This window comes from Micrasema longulum, unplaced genomic scaffold (assembly GCF_059751315.1).
Source record: "Micrasema longulum isolate JH-2025_06_02 unplaced genomic scaffold, ASM5975131v1 h1tg001359l, whole genome shotgun sequence".
NCBI lineage: Eukaryota > Metazoa > Arthropoda > Insecta > Trichoptera > Brachycentridae > Micrasema > Micrasema longulum.
In genome coordinates this window covers 224972-242701 of record NW_028278545.1, presented here as the reverse complement: position 1 = coordinate 242701, position 17730 = coordinate 224972, and the positions used below count along the sequence as shown (strand labels likewise).

Genomic DNA, 17730 nt, shown 5'->3' with positions numbered 1-17730 from the left:
GCCGTTTCAAAACACTGAATTTTATTACAGGAATAAAAGATAAGAAAGTGAGATGGTGAAAGCAAATCCACAAATTTGGTATTCCGTTACTACCAGTGACCAGTTTCATCGAGTCTTGTAGATGTCGCAAAGCCATGAAACCGGTCACTGGCTATTCCAAAATTGGTAGATTTAAGTATCACTTGTCTTTGATTTCTATAATAAATTACGATGAACTTCCATCAATAATATTTTTTACTAACAAATTTGAATTATGATTTTTTCCATACATATACATGTTTACATAGAATTTTCATTACAAAAATACACTTTAAAAAATACATCTTAAAATTAAGCTATATTGTAATTAGGAAAAAATTCCCTCAAAAACTTCAGCGTCTGAGTGTAGGCCATTCCTTTTTTTTTTAAATTTAAAAGTTAATAGTATATAAATATGATATGACAGCCATGAAAAGAAAAACAAGATTAACATATGCTGCTATTACAAACACAGGATTTATTTGCAGTATATATATTTGTTTACATATTTTTTTATAAAATGTGTCTATCTGTTCCTTCCATGCTAATTCAAGACCTCAAACCTACTTTAAACTGTATCAGAGATTTAATGTTTTGTAATTCCTTAGCTAGGAGATTGAAGGATCTTGGACCAACATGTAAAAGGCGCCTCTGCGCGAACTTAGTTGTGCATCCTGGAACTGACAGTACACTATCAGATCTATTGTTAATCCGATTTAAATTATTGCTAAATATTATGTGAACATACAGGCACTGAAATAAATATAATTTTCTAAAACTAAGGAGTCCACTCTCTACGTATATTTCATTACTAGGAAATAGTCTATGTTTTTTGTAGATGATCTTAATTATACTTTTCTGTGCAATTTTTATTGAGCGACTATGCACGTCCAAGACTCCTCCCCATCCTATTATACCATATGTGATTGAAGATTGAATTAAAACGTAATATAAAATTTAAAATTTTTCTTTGGTTAAAATATTTTTCAATCTTGAAAAACAAGATCTGATTTCGTTGGTTAGTTTAGCTATATGTTTTCCCATTTTACCCTATAATCTATGTGTATACCCAAATTTTTATAGCTTTCCCCTGAACTTATTTTGTAGCACATATTACAGATATCTACATTAAATTTTTAATCATGTATTTTAATTGACAAATTCTATGAAGGGCCACTTTTGTTTGAGATTTGAAAAGGCAAATACATGGTTTTTTATTGATTTAAACTAAGTAAATTAGTTTCAAGACATGTTTTATAAAACATCCTTTTTCAATAATACCCATACTAATTTTTAAATTTGTTTTTAATACATATACATGTATATAACATAAATGTATTAGATGAAAAAAAAAAAAAGTTTTGTGTTATTTTCAAATGACAAACTTTTTTTTACTGTGAAAGATTTCAACATTGCGTATGGTGGTCTTGATATCATTTTTCTCAGTGCATTTAAACATAACACGTATAATAGTTATAATAAAGTTGTGTGTAAACTTTCAACTTGTTTTTTAAACCAAAATGTACACCATTTATGTGGGAAATCACAAGTTCTTATCTGATGCTGTGGTTGGAACATTTCCTGCTAACGATATTCAACTCATTTGTTATCCTTATTAACTGTAACTCTAATTCATTATTAGGAGTGCAATATTCTGGAACTGGTTCGACAGGTATCCCTCAATGTTCATTGTTGAGTGAAAATGTCTAAGGGAAATTATACAGTCTATACACCCCAAAGGCCGAATTCTAAAAATGATTCTTGGAAAACATGCACCTGTTCAATAATAATTTTTACCGTTATTTGTCTTATTATCTTATTGATTTCATGGCCTTTGAGAAAACACAATGGATATGGTAGAGTAAGTACAATCTGGATACTTTTCTTTTAAGTTATCTACACAAATATTATAATTTCACATTTAATTCATGAACAGGGTATTTTTGGGCCCTTAGCTATTACGCTAATTACATTTTATATAATATAAATTTGTATTTTAATATTTAAAAACATTACATATGAGATTTTTTTTGTACTTAAAAAAAAAGAAAGAAAGATTATTTACCATTTGCTTTTTAATTTTTCTTATTTACTTTACATACTTATTGTTTTTCTTTTTTTTAAATGCATATTTTTATACCTCACTATATGTTACATTATATCCATATTTTTCTCTGTTTTATTGCGCAAAGTTTTTACTATTGATTTTGCATTGCAGTATATCTTAAAAAAAAGTTTATTATTATTTTTAAAATTATAACTATGTTTGTACTTGCTTGTATTATTTTTGTAAATGCCCCCTGGGCGTATTGTAAAATTAAATAAAAATTATAACTAAAAAATGCAAAATATTAGGTGCTAACATATGAAATTTCCATTTTTACAAATTGGCCAATTTGAATGTGGCTAACTTTTGTTTGCGTAATAATTTCAAATTGAAATATTTTTTGTTTTAAAGCTATGTCATTTTTTTCAAAATCAGTTATTTATTTGTTTTTCCGTCGTTGGTAATATTGCTTGGATATTTTCATGAATTTCTCCTTCGTTTGCCACTCCTACCGGAGGTTGGCGACTGTCATTCTGAACTCATCACAATCCTCTTTTTTCTTCCCACCTTCCCTCTATTTTTCCTTTTACAATAAGTTGGAGAAGGGCATACTTCTCATTGCGAAATATGTGACCAAAAAATGAGGCTTTGCTTCTTTTGACAGTGGTCGGTAACTCCCTCTTTTTATTCACGGTGCTGAAAACCGCTTCGTTGAAGACATAATCAGTTCTTGAGATTCACAGCATTCTTCTGCACAACCATAGTTTGAAGGCCTCAATATCGTTCATCGTTGAGACTTTGAGAGTCCAACCCTCCACTCCATACAGCAACATGGGCAATACATGGGCTTTAATTGCTCTCCATCCTGTGCTTAGATTCAGATCTCGGCTGCACGAGAGTTTGTGCATTTTACAGAAGGTTGATTTGCAATCTCAATTCTAGTCTTTATTTCCAAATCCGAATCCGGTTTCCGAATTCATCATGGTGGACAAGTTGAAAATTTGTAATATTTTTAATAAGGTAGTGCAGACGGCATGTAACATTAGTAATGTGTACTGACTAAACACCGCAAGCTAACGCACTGCATGTTTTTGGTTTGATCGCTTCTGTTGGGAAATTTTGACCTTGACTTATGGTAACGGGATTGTGGTCCTGTGCTGGAATTATCCACTACAGTTTCATAAAATCTAGCTCAACTGTAACTGCTGACTTATATTGTCAAGAGTTGCAGATAATGATGCGAGTATCTCGCAGTAAAACACCCACAGGCTGGTCAATCGCTCATCACTACTGCTACTTCTGACAACGCCTGGCCGCACACTACACGGCAAACGGGATCTAAGCTGCAAGAGCTAAAGCTGGAAACTCACTCTCACCCACCATACTTACCAAATTCTCCAAATAATAACCAATTAAAAAAAAAAATCATAACTTCTTACAAATATTTTTTATGAAAAAAAATTAACTTTGAAGAGTCGGAGAATAGCGCTTTCATAGCATTTATAGATTCCCGCCCACAGGACTCTTACCGAAGTCATAAATCAACTATAATTTAAATGGTAAACTTCATAGATAATTTGGGAAAATATTTTGATTACTTCAATCTGTAATTTTTACATAAAAAAATTGTTTACTTTTTTATAAAAATTGACAATTGTATAGGTTAGCACCTAATACTTACTATTCTTTGTTTTGGTTTCAACATTTCATACTGTGGTTGGTCTTAATAAACCTGTTAGTTTTGATTCATCCTATTTATTTATAGGATGAACCAGATAGTGAATCTTTTTCCCAATACAAATCTAAATCCAATGAAGAAAAATTTGCAAAAATGATTGTTCCTGCAACTACAGTTGGAGAAGAAGAAAACTTTCCATCCGAAAGCCTTACAAATTTTCTTGTCTTCACAACAGAGATAACTCACAAGGCTGCTATCTTAACATCAACAATCCCACCTGAAAGAGTCATGTACGTGGAAAAAGAAACACACAATGATATTCAAGTCAGCACTAATGCCAATAAAGCTGATTATGAATATCAGAGAACGATCACACATCAAAACGATCATGCAAGTTCTACAGTACAACATAAAATTGAATACAGCTTTACAAAACAGGAACCATTATTTGTTCCAACTGAAGCATATTCCGTTACAAGTGAGCTAAGTATTCCAAGCAGTGTAGCTGGTATCAACCAAAATACGGAAATAGTTCCAACGCAAGAACCATTTCAATCAATTTCAAATAACATCAACAACACGAATTCTACAGAAAGCTACCTTTTACATAAGGAGTATAACAATACAAGTTCATTTCCTTCATCCACATTAAAAACCACAAGTGTTTCAAGTTCATATGTCTACAGTGTTGCAACTGATAATAATTCGGATGATTCCTATCATGCTACTAAGAAAAACGATGCAAACGATAGTAGTACAGAACAATATAGTAATATTTCTCCTATTCTAAAATCAGATTCATCAACAAAATTGGGTTATGATAAAGATCAAACTGAATCAATTATACACTTAAGTGAAAGCAGCACTAATTCTTACAACAAAGTTACAATTTTGAAGCATTTCGAAGATAAACTACCTGTTTGTGATTCCATTACTTGTAAAAATATTGCAAGTAAGGTTTTGACTTTCATGGATCATAGCGAAAATGTTTGTAACAACTTTTATAATTTCACATGTGGTGGTATTAACAAAGATTACTTGGTGGAACGAAACCCATCAGCTGATGTATGGAAAAGATTAAAAAGTAGGTACCTGGATAATCTGACAATAATTCAAATACAAAAAATGCATTTTATTATTATTCTTATTTTTAAAATATATAAATTACAACATTATAAAATATACACCTATCTATTATGGAAGTTAATAGTTTTTTTTTAAATGAAAATATGGTAACATTTACATTTAACATTTTGAATTATATTTAAATAAGTCTATATTATTATACTCAGAGTAATAATGCGCCAAGGTGTAGAGGAGCCCAAACGTAGGAAAACCATTCCATGACTATTGGGTATTAAGTTAGCTACAGTTCGCAGCAAAACAATGGGCCATACTCAGGTCGAGAATTGCCAAATGGATATTAATTTGCATTGTAAATACTTTTAAATATGTACCTGTGTATTTATTATTGGGTTATTCCAATTTATTTTTCTATAATTCGCCTATATTTATTTTATAAAATTGAAAATACATATGTTTATTTTCTTATTTATCTATTCATTTTATTCACAATATACTTATTTTAGATTTGTTGAGACATAAATCCCAACATGGAATCAAAGTCCTGTGTTGAGTTTGTTTGTTTGTCCGTCACATCTCCGAAACGGCGAGTCGTAGCGGCCTGAAATTTGGACACGTCATTTTAGATGCGATTTCAAGGTTAACGTTGCTATTTTAGAGTAAAATTTGAATCGACCTCTACTCGATAAAGACTCAAACTTTATATGGATGGCTAGTGCGGCCCCGACATATTGCCCAAAATCAACTATCATTATCAACAGTAAACATACTTTAATTCACAAATTTATCCCCTAAATTGAAAAAAAACAATATCTACAGTAAATATGTTGATCTAAGGAAAGTTTTTAAGCAACATAATACACGTGTCGGGAAATAAATACCAAAAATCAAAGTAAATCATTTGAAAATATTCTAAATCAATTACCTGTGAAAACTGACTCCTTTAACACATTTGATGCTCCTACTGCTGCAACCAAACATATTGCAATTTGCTATAGTAGATTTTTATTTATTAGAAGTTATTTACAAACAAAGCCAAGCACAGCGACAAAAGCATCCGATAGAATCGTTACGCGTATATTGTCAAATAAAACAAAATGGCCGCTAATTTGTTGCTAACCAACATCGCTTGCGTTCTATGAAACATAGAGATAGGGCTTCTCTATAGGTTGACGCATTGATACTCTGAGATATTATACCTAATTTAATTATTAAAAAAAACACATTTTTTGATTCAGTCACAGATTTTACATTCACGAAAACTTGTCACCATCAGTGATTTCAAACTGTGACTTATGATTTTCATAATTATTATTTCTTTACAAAATAAAACCTTTTGTTGTTTATACAACTTATGAAAAATGTGTTTAATTTTGCAGAAACCATCAACACTGTGAATGGAAATAGTTCTGAATATTTAGAAATATTTAAAGCATATTTCTTGTCATGTATGGAGTACGACGTTTTGAAAGGGCTCCATCCTGGTAGGTCTAGCTATCTGCGATTTTCGAATTTATCATACTCAATTTAGCTACCAACCTTGTAAGCTTTTTTCAATCTTTTTGTTTTTGCTTTAACTTATTGTAAATCTCAATCAAAGTATCTACTTATTATTATAATACTTATATTTGGTTTTTTTGCAGCTAAAAATATTTTAGACACCGTTGGTAAATTCTACGACTCCACAGAATCGACAAAAGTTCCCAAATTAACTAATCTGTTAACACTATTACTAAGTAAAAACTTTGCACCTCTCTTCGATGTAACTATTGATGTTGATCCAAAAACACATAAATTGGGACTTTCTATATTGCCAACATTCTACGACAGTATTATTAAGAATGATCAAGATAATAACGAACACATGAAAATGTGTATTGAAAATTCAAACAAAGAAATCAAAAATTCCAATCTAACTGAAGCTTATTTTTATTGCAAGGAAAAACATTTAAGTAGTTCAAATTATATTAATAATTTTAAGAAGGCTCTACTTGACTTTGGAGCTTTTTATAATAATCAAAATAAGATTAAGGAAATCACAGAATTAATATATTCTGTAGAAAATAATATTCTACCCATCTTGAAACAGGTTTGTTTGTTTTCTTTTAATTGTAGTTATGTATATTTACCACTGCAATCAGAAACATAATAATTTAGTAATATTTTTCTTAATAAGTTTTTTTTTATATTTGAAAAACTGAAAGAAATATTAAGGAAACGAATAATATTTTTGGGACCCTCACGTTTTAAAAATATCTTACTGTTGAGGTAACTTGTTCTATTAAATCTCTGTTTGAGATCTCTCTGGGAATAAAACCTGTAACCCCTAAATGTTGCCTTCAAGGGAAATTTACCAAGTAAGGGTTCATCTCATGAGACAGGCGAATTAAAATTCTATTTTTATTTCAGTTTTGCTTTTCTTAAATTATCATTATTATGAATAGTATGATAATTTAATAAAATGATAAAAAATTTATAAACCTTATATTTTTGAAAATGTCAAATTTCTTTCTCACAAATTAAGCTTCGGTTGTGAGTATTTTGTTAAGAGCAACAATATGGGACGTCAGTACCTTGGCCATTGTATACACTATTTTATCAGTTTGGATTTTGTGTAGTTTGATTGTATTTCATACTTATTTTTGTAGTTTATGCCATCTGCTCTCCAGAGGAATAAGATATTGAAGGACAAAAAACCCTCTTATAAAACTCTTAAATCCTTAAAGATGCGAGTGCCCCAGGTAAAACTTGTTTTAATTTATGTAATATACTACGATGTTATACTGAGTAGGTATATAGTGTGCCCGTAATATAAACAGGTTCTGAAACTATGCAAAGCCACTAATTTTGTCAATAAAATATAGGGAAAACGTGGTGAAAACACAATGCACTCAAGTTTGTTTCATCAAAGAAAAAACGAATAAAATAACTAGTAATATTTTTTTGACATTTTTAACAGCGCCGTTTGGCTGTTTTGACACCACAGCAAAAATCCACCCGGCCCGATAAAAATATAGAGTGGATCGACTATTCCTTTATTATTACATTAAATTTTTTGAATTATTTTATTTATTAATTAGCAGGTAAACGCACAAACCAGTACACCGTGAGGCCGACTAATCCCCATTTGATTTATTTACCAAAGTTTTCACCACGAGTAGAAACTAAAAAAATAAAACGATAAAAGAAAATAATAAATAGGAACAAACCCACCCTAATTTAACCGGGCTGGGTGGATTGGGATGATTCGCGTGATATGTACTGTATCGAAAATATTAAAATATTTTTCTGACGAATTCTTTCAATAATAATCCACATTTGTATTTGCTGTTCCCCCTTGCAAACAGCAAACATCACAACTCACCGCTCTACAGTTTAATAATTTTTGATACGTTCGCACGTACCCGCTGTACCTCCCCGCGTTGAATAACACTGATCTAAAGTCATGCAATCCGTTAGCGAGGAGGTACAGCGGGGAGTTAGCAGAGGGAATGCATGTAAAATCTGGCCCACGAAATACGGATTTTTGTGGTTATTGCTGGAAATAAGCGACCAAATAGCAAGACGCACATGTGTGAACAGTTATCTGACAGTTATATTTAAAAAAAGTCGTATTCATAGCATTTTGGATGGGGTATTACTGGTACTCCCCCCCCCCCCCCAGGAACTCGCGAATTTTTCTCACAGTACCTAAGGCTCGGAAAGGTTAATTAAAAAATGCTATCTACCTATAGGCAAACTTTAAATTATTATTTACTTACAGACTTATTTATAGTTAGTAAAAATACAAAACATGTAATGCAATACATACGTTTGAATCACATGTCTTTACGTGAATAACATTAATTTATTTACAAAATACAAACCTATATATTATAGGGGTTCACTTATTATATACGCGTATTTTATACTATTTATGCTTATTGATCTAATTTGGTTGGTATTATGTATTTTCAGATCGAATGGGAATATTTACTTGGCACACTTGTTGATAGACATTTAGCTGAAGATGTTACAATTCAAGTTTATTTTATAAATTACTTAAGTGACATAATTGTATCATTAAACAGTCTGGATAAAAGGTAAACTATACTTGATGCCGGTTTTTTTTATTGTGCTTGATATGCAATATTTATTTGTGAACGGTAATATTTTTTTAAATCTCGATTCTTACTTACAGAAATGTTTACAATGGTATTTTAGCCATGTATGCGTATAGATTGTACAACGAATTTTTGTTGGAACAAACTCAAATTAACGATAAACCATTATATTGTCTGAAAAAGTCAAGTGCACTAATGAAAGATGTTAGTTCCGCACTTTATCTCGATTCATTCAAAACTGAGAAAATGAATGAAATGGAAAAACACGCTAGGGACATATTTGAGCAACTTACATTTACGCTGAGTGCTGATATCGACGCCTGGCTCAGTCAAATCAGTGACTCTTCAGTAGCATTATATAAAATAAAAAACCTTAAATTACTGAGCATCGGAGAATATATGCCTTGGAAGAATAAACAGTTTCTTCTGGATAGACTTTATGCGGTAAATAGCTTTATTAATGTAATATTTTTAACATCTCGTCATAATCATAGAACAACGGCGCATGTAATTTTCTTCAGCTCTACGTGAGAGGGGCTGAATTTCTTTTTGACACTCACCACTTGATAACTTCAAAAGTATATAACCTGAAAAAAAGCCTTTATGCGTGTAACTTTTTCAATATCAAATATAAAATATTGACAATGTCACATTTTCCGCTCATCCGTCGTTGTTTTACGACCCTGGCGATCCGTTCATAAAAAAAACGTGTAGGTATTAATTTGTTCTTCTTACGTTTTTCAGGTAAATATGACAGCTGGTTGTTTCATAGAAAATACTGATTCATTGGAAGCTAGGTATCGTAATCAATTGTATTCATTATACGGAAGTGATCCTTTGGTTCCTGAAAATATGTAAGTTTCCTTGGAAGTTTTTCTATATTTATTTAATATTACATTTATTAAAAAAAATATTTAGCGGGTTTATTATAATACTATAACAATAAAATGTATTTATAAGTGATATACATATGTATATATACATATATACACCGCAAGACAAATAAATTTACGAGTTCTCAAAAAAAACTAAAATTGACATATAATGAATTATTCTTGATATTTAATTAGTTTTTTTTATATTGTTTGACATATGTGATGACAACTCGTTATTTCAAGGTTAAAATAAAAAATCTTACTCATGAATTGTACTTAGAAATTGCCATTATATATCAGGTATCAGATTACCCGAACCTTAGAGACCCATAACGGTTCATTTATGGTCGAGTGTTTGTGATGGAATAATAAAAGACATGTTATTTTTTAATTCATATTTAAGAAGTAGGTTCTTATCGCTTTATTTTAAATTAAAGTATTTTACATTTAAACATATTTATAACATTTAAAAATATTTAGTACTTAGTGAATTCACCTTTATTTTTTATAACATGTAAAATTCTATTATTTAGAGAAGCGTAAAGCGAATCTAAAATTTCTGATGTTATTTCTTCTTCCCAAACTTGAATTAAGTTTTTTTTTAATTCCTCAATGTTTTTTGATTTTTTTTTCCCGACTTTTTTTTTCATAATCGCCCATAAATTTTCTATCGGGTTCAAATCAGGGCTATTCCCGGGCCACGTCAACGATTTTAAGCCAATTTTCTCCTTGAATTCATTGATCTATAAAAAAACAATAAATTATTTATCATGTGGTCACAAAATGCATTTAAAAATATATATATTTGTACTCACAGTGCGGGCTCTATGGCACGGCGCAGAATCGTCCTGAAAAATTGGGTCCGCGGTATACTGCGTAATGTCCTCGATTGTTGGAATAATATGTTTTTTTAACACTTTTTTGTACTGAATGGCATTCATCGTACCCTGTACAAAATTTAGAGGTCCTAAACCGTATGCTGTCATGCACCCCCAAATCATCACGTAGGGTGAATGTTTAACGGTTCGAGTGACGCACGACGGATGATATCTTTCCCCACGTTTTCGTCGAACTATCTTTCTGCCGTCTGGACCAAAAAGGTTGAATTTTGATTCATCAGAGAAAACAACATTTTGCCAATCCTCCAAGGTCCAATTCTGGTGCTCTTTCGCCCAATCCAGTCTAGCCTTCTTCATTTTGTCCGTGAGTAATGGTTTCTTTGCGGGACTCCGTGCTTGGAAACCATGCTCCAACAGCCGCCTGGACACTGTTTTTACTGAAAATGTTGATGTGCTGGTAGACTGCACCTCTGCGTGTATTTCAGGTGCCGTTAAAAATCGATCGCGCATAACAATTTTTTTTATTAAGCGATCATCTCGGGCAGATGTCACGCGCCCCCGTCCGCTTCCTTTTTTCCGTTCTATGGATCCAGTTTCTTGGATTTTTTTAAATAAAAACCTCACTGCACCTTCTGAATACCCAACTCGACGAGATATTTCACAATTAGATATGTTTTCTTGCGACAATGTGATTATTTTGGATTTTATCGCAATCGACATTTGCTTTGCACTTTCCATGATTGTTGTGTTATGTTCACTCAAACGCGGGTAAAACAAGACTGTTGAGACATTTTAAAATGTAAATATTGTAGAAAGGTGACACATAGTGTCCTTAATTTATTAAACAAAAGAAAGAGGTATCGATAAAGGATTTCTTAGAAAAAGGGTTCAGTAAAGTCAAGGGGCGCGGTAGCAGGTAAACTCGTAATTTTTTTTGTCTTGCGGTGTATATGTGTCACTGCCAAATCGTTAAATCACCCACTCAATTGGACGGCTAGGCGGTTAATTAAATGCCAGCATTAAATTGAATGGCTAGGCCGTTTGTTGAATGAATTGAGATAGCTCAACGTTCAACGTGTTGACTGATTGAAGGCTAGACCTTTGCAAACGGCTAAACCAAAATCCACCGAGTTAGGTTAGGAAAGGTTGGATTAAGTTAAGTAAAAAAACATTTTTTTACTATTAAATTTAACCTAACATATCCTCACCTTACCTAAGAAAATGAATTAAAAATAAAACAATTATTATTGTTGCAATAAAATAAAATAAATAAAACAACTTTGTTTTTACAATTTTAAAAAATTTATTTTATTATAATGAATAACTACAAAGTTAGTGCTTCAAACATAAACTTTATATTATTGTTGTATTTAAATTAAAGAGGCTAAGCGGCGTTCAGCCTTTTCGTTAAACGTTGCTCTCAACATTTTGGCTAAGCGTCCGTTAGCCATTCAATTGAATATCGGCATTTATTAAACGTAAGTATTGTGAATGCCGTCGGTTGATGGAATTCCATTTGAATTATTGGTTAAGTGTCCAAAATAAAATAATATTACTGGATTAAATTCTACTTAAATTTTTAAGAATATACATACAAGAGTATGCAATGTGTCGCGTTTCGTCTTGTTAGGACATTATCAAACGTGTAACAAAGTTTAATAGTGTCCTAACAAGACGAAACGTGTCAATTGTATACTCTTGTATATTTACTGAAAAATAAAAGGAGAATTTAATTTAATCGGACAAGTCGTCCAATGAGGAACTTCAGCCCTATGGGGAATTGGATACAAAAATGTTTTCTTGAGCGCGGTAAAAATTAAAGCACTAAATTGTACGGCAAAGTTTCTTGAAAATCTGAAATAACTCCGCGTGTGACGTCAGAGGTTTAGTTCCGCTTATTCTCATTCAGTTCTTCCCATTGGTCCAGAAATGGCAAGCAGAACGGAAATCTTCCATAGCTCTCATATCATAGGTTGATTAATATGAACCAGTGACGTCATTTAAAGTAGTGCGTTTTTATAAAATGTTTTTTTATTATTTTTTTTGTTCATTTTCAAGAAACTTTGTCGTACAATTTAATGCTTTAATTTTTAGCCCGCGTAAGAAAACATTTTTTGAATCTAATTTCCCGTAGGGCTGAAGTTTCTTATTCGTACGCGGACTATAGAAACGATTTTGAAATCACAGAGCCTTAAAAATAACAGAAAAAATACTTTGGATTGTTTAAATAGTTCAGATTTACATTAAAAAATACTTTACATTTTATATTAACCGTTTCACTCCGGGTGTTCATTTAAATACACACGATATTAAAGATTTATTTACTCCGTACCTACCGCAATTAAAAAGCGACGAGTTTATTTTTTAATTACTGGTATCCCTGAGTACGTCTCTAATTTTTCTGCTTATGTTAGTAGTCGGCATTACACGTGAAAGTTTTTTTATTTGTTTGACAGCTTTTGGCTGGTTTTTTTGTTTTGTAGCAAATTCCTCTCGTCCTTTCAAATGATATTTAAGCTAAAGTTTTAATACTGTTCAATAAAATTTAACTACATAATTATTTATTTATTTATTTTGTTCATTAACGCCCAAAAGGCATTTACAAAAAATAAAAATGAAATACATGCTAATTAGATCAAATTTAGATACACTGAGAACATAAGATATTTCACGAACGTGTTTCGATTCATTATCAGTTTAAGACCCATTGCTCATTAAAAATGAATGGTAAATATTTTATAAAGTATAAAAGATAAAAAATGTTCAAATATACCAAAAATGTTCAAATAATTACTTTAATAAACACAGAATACAAAATATTTTTTGTATCTACAAGAATTAATTCTGGTCTGAAAGGGTCAAACATTTTCATTAAAATATTAACATGATCATTTTATTTTTAGGTGGACACATCTATCTCTCCCTTATGACACCGAAGCAGACAATATACTGTCTCTCGATTCCATCGGTATGTCGGTAGATTGAAGTAATCAATACGTACATCCGTATAAAATATTTATATTTTATTTATGAAACAAAAAATGTCGTTTTAGTTTTACCTTTGGGAGCAGTATCCCGAAACTTGGACAACCCTGGATTTCCAAAATATGTGTCGATGGCCGAGTTGGGTTTTTCTCTCGCAAAAGTAATATTTTCCTACTTGGAATCAAGTGGGATAAGAGTTTTACGGAAAACGGACGGAAATCAACAAGACAATATCTTTTTTGAAATAATTAATGAAAAACCCATGTCCGTTTATGTAAGAAATTATTATTATTGACTACATAATTATTTTTGTGTTCCAACATTTTAATAATGTTTTTTTTGCAGCTGAATCCAAGTGATTTGACACCAGAAATAATAACTAATGTTGCGGGAGCCAAATTAGCTTACACCGCTTATACTAAACTTCCCCGAGAGATTTTATCCTCTGACTTACCGCTGATTTGGACTAATCAAACGAATGAAAAGGTTTCTTCTTTCAAATTATAAGTTTTTTCCATAAAAGTAAAAAAAATATTATCAATTTATTTTTCAAACGCACAATGAAACTAATTTATGCATTACTCATCATCATCTTTCCATTTCCATACCAAATGGTGCATAGGGCGGCATTGGTACACCGATCGCAGCATATCTTATGAAAGATAAAACTTACCGACAAAGCAATGTATTGTCTCTCTTTTTTATCTCTTTGTATATTGTTGTATGTATGTAGTTTAATATTCCTTTGAACATGCTTTTTATACCTTTAACTAATTAGCTATTTATATACCAATCCACAAAGGTTTATGTAATAAACCCGTCGGCGTCGATTGGTTTAAATAAAATAATAAAAGAAATTATCGTTTTTATTACATTAAGGTAATACGACAGTATTACGCTTCAGGCGCCAGTCCAGAAGACTATGAAATATTATAGTGTAAAAATACCCTTTAAAAAATATTTCATGTCGGGTGTCGAACCCGAGACTTCTTGGTAGGCAAACGCGCTAACCATTTAACCGCGAGGCAGAGAAAATCGTCAAAATCGTTAAAAATGGTAACGTGGGACGAAGACGATCAAGGAAGATGTGGCATGATCAGAAAAACCAAAATCTTAAGTCTGGTCATGTCAAAGGCGGGCAGAACCGAAGGGCATGTATGACAAGACAAATTAATGTGGAACAAGCTAGGAAAGTATGCCAGGATAGACGTGTGTCTGCCTACCCCTACAGAGAAATGGAGTGATGGTAGCAGTAGTAGTAGTCTAGACAGTAGTGGACAAAATTAAATATTCGATTCATTTTCAATATGTAACGCAATGTTTTCTTAAATTTAAAAGTAAAAATGATAAAATCTACAAACCTTTCGGAACCTCTGTAGAGTGAAATGCAAATTTGTAAAATATTTCTTTTTCGGTGCGAAATTAAGTAGGCACCCAATATTTTTTGTGTTTTATTTTTTACAATATTTTTACTAGGTATCTACCGTTTAATGAGAGTCCCGATAAAAAATGTATCTGTTTTAGCGTTTTCTGTATGATGATGTTTTAACCAAGCTTTGTTTTCTAACGACAGAATACATATTATTTTTCAGTTATTCTTCTTGCTGCTCGCGCAACAATATTGCACTAAAAAGACAATTTCAGAAGACCAATCAGGACTCTATGAAGGAACTCGACTGCCGCCCATGTTTTCTATGAACAGTATTGCTGTGAATTTAGATGAATTTGCAGAAGCCAATCATTGTTCACGAAGCCTGGACATGACGGCAGGAGTCAAGATTCCATTGACTTATGAGTCTTCGACGGAAGCTATCTATGCCTTGGACAACAGTAATACATCGATAGATTAATCGATTAAATTCATTTATAATTTATTATAAATGTATGTTCACAATGAAATATTTTTAAAATAAAAAATTGTATTCTTTTTTATTTTTCGTTTTTTTTAAAAAAATTACGGTGAAAATGATTTCAATTTAAGCATTTAAATATCGTTACATCCGATAGAATAGAGTCATAGCCCAAAAAAGGAAAATTTTCAAGGTAACCTAAAAACTAAAATAACATGTCTTAAAAGAACGTTTTTTTTATTTCCTCCCTTTAAAATAATACCAGTGTGTCATACATATATTTAAATTTGTTATAAAAACGCTATTAGGTACATTTTTAAAAGAAATTCTTGATTTATTTAATGAAAATAAGATAGTTAAAATGTGACGATGTTCGAGAGTGGACGCGTTCAAGTGGGTCATAAAGTGATCAAATCGTAAATCAAGAATTGTGTCTATTTTTTAGCATATGAGAGTTTTTAAAATAATTTATTCAGTATACTCAACTCAAAGTCGGATTTCTAAAGTTGTGACTCTATTTAATCGGAGGTGCGATATCTTGTACAGATAATTTTTCTCCACTAGAAATTAAATAAAAATAATTTTAGCGCAATAATTTTTGAATGTATTAGTTGTATAATATGATATTCTGCGATGGATTTATTTTCATCTACATTGCTAAAAATTATATACTTTTTTTGTCATAATTTCAAATATGATTCTACACACTTGAAAACTATATTTACATACAACTATAGTAGTACGCATAAGGATGGCACCGGGCTACAAAACTGTGATTAACCATAATTTTGTGATATGTACATAATTTATTCAGGGTCAATATGTCGACAAAATATTATATATATTTTATTTATTTCAGGAATTATTCAGTATTTTACAAAGAAACGGGGTGTAAATATGAGGTCTACAAAATGGATAAATAACTTAGGAAATAAAGAACAAGTTTTGTTGTTTTTAAATCATTTTCATGCTTTGAACATTTCCTAGTATAAATAACTAAGGAGTAACATAGGAAAATTAATTTACCGAAGCTTGCTTGAATGATCTAGGTTTGCATTGTATAAATAAGAACGTAACTGCATTAAAGTTATAAACATTATAATTAAAAGGGCGAATATAAGTTTTGTTTTTATAAATGCAAGTAAAACAAAATACCATTTAGTATAATATCGACAGAAGCCAATTCCGTATTGGAATCCTTCAGACAAGAAGTATACTGGGGAGTGGGGATTGACCTAACCGACTTACTTGGAACACCCATAGTATAGATAAGGCACACCTCTACTGAGCTTGTAGGTACTTTAAAAAAAAACTAGACCATAGAACTTCCTATATTGGTGACAGTAGGGATCCCGTATAGTATGTACACATGTACAGATCAAGAATACTCTTCACTCTAGACTGTAGATCATAGGTTCTCAAACTTATTTCGCTTACGGCCCACCTTGAGAATAAAAACAATTCTAGAGCCCCCCAATTTGTTTTAACACAACATCTATGGCCTATCTTAAACAGCTATTGCAATTACTAAATGTTTCCACTTACTGACTTTTCTATGTCTACCGGTTTCGAGACGTACCCGTCTCTTCGTCAGGACACCAATTAAACCAACATTGTTCTACGATGTTCCATTGCAATGGTCAGTCTAAACCAGGGGTCTTCAACCTTGAAGTCAAGGGCCGAAAAAACTTTGGTTTTTGTTCAGCGGGCCGCAATACTAGGAAATAATATCACTCAATCACTTTTAGAAAAATTGCTCGCATAGATATGTGGTTAAAAAAAGTGACGTCATTTTTAGTGCATGATCTCTGATTTTAGGAAAATTTAAAACAGAGATGTATTTTGAATAAAACTCGAGCAAACCTGCCAACACATTGCGATACGTGACACCTTTAATGTTCTTTCAATATCGCCTGCCAGTTATTCTACCCTCCTCGCAACTGTAACGCCAGACATACTTTAGAAACAAGTTGCATTTGCGATGGGCATACTACTTCTGCTGCAGCCTCCATTCATTATTTTATTAATTCGCCCTCAGTAAATGGTTTTGACTTACGTCCTATTTTCTCTGAAATAATGTAGCTTACTTGATGGTACAGTGTGCTCAAGCATTGTAGGTATCAATCAAAATTGTTTTATAGCAACATTAATACGAATTGCGCGCACGTGTGCAAGTACTTAACTATATTGTTTTAATTTCTTAAAATACATAGATCAATAAATTTAATTTTGCCAGGTTATTTCCGGGTGGC

The 17730-nt window shown here is 31.6% G+C and overlaps 1 protein-coding gene across 1 annotated transcript; it reads left to right on the top strand.

Annotated features, from left to right (window-relative positions):
• Window positions 1-1591: 1591 nt before the first annotated feature.
• On the top strand, window positions 1592-15558 carry LOC148275698 (endothelin-converting enzyme-like 1). Its single transcript, XM_088235329.1, has 12 exons — window positions 1592-1879; window positions 3831-4827; window positions 6206-6310; window positions 6470-6915; window positions 7475-7567; window positions 8784-8908; window positions 9007-9373; window positions 9674-9783; window positions 13547-13611; window positions 13697-13902; window positions 13974-14114; window positions 15221-15558. Exons 1-12 carry the CDS (start codon window positions 1721-1723, stop codon window positions 15476-15478), a joined length of 3072 nt encoding a protein of 1023 aa, XP_088091455.1. The 5' UTR covers window positions 1592-1720; the 3' UTR covers window positions 15479-15558.
• The last annotated feature ends 2172 nt before the right edge of the window (window positions 15559-17730 follow it).

What these genes read in the sequence shown, in the direction of transcription:
- LOC148275698 (XM_088235329.1), top strand. Translation starts at nt 1,721, where the DNA reads ATGTCTAAGGGAAATTATACAGTCTATACACCCCAAAGGCCGAATTCT. An exon ending in TTCTACCCATCTTGAAACAG is followed by an intron (nt 6,916 to 7,474) that starts GTTTGTTTGTTT and finishes TTATTTTTGTAG; the next exon opens with TTTATGCCATCTGCTCTCCA. An exon ending in TTCTGGATAGACTTTATGCG is followed by an intron (nt 9,374 to 9,673) that starts GTAAATAGCTTT and finishes TACGTTTTTCAG; the next exon opens with GTAAATATGACAGCTGGTTG.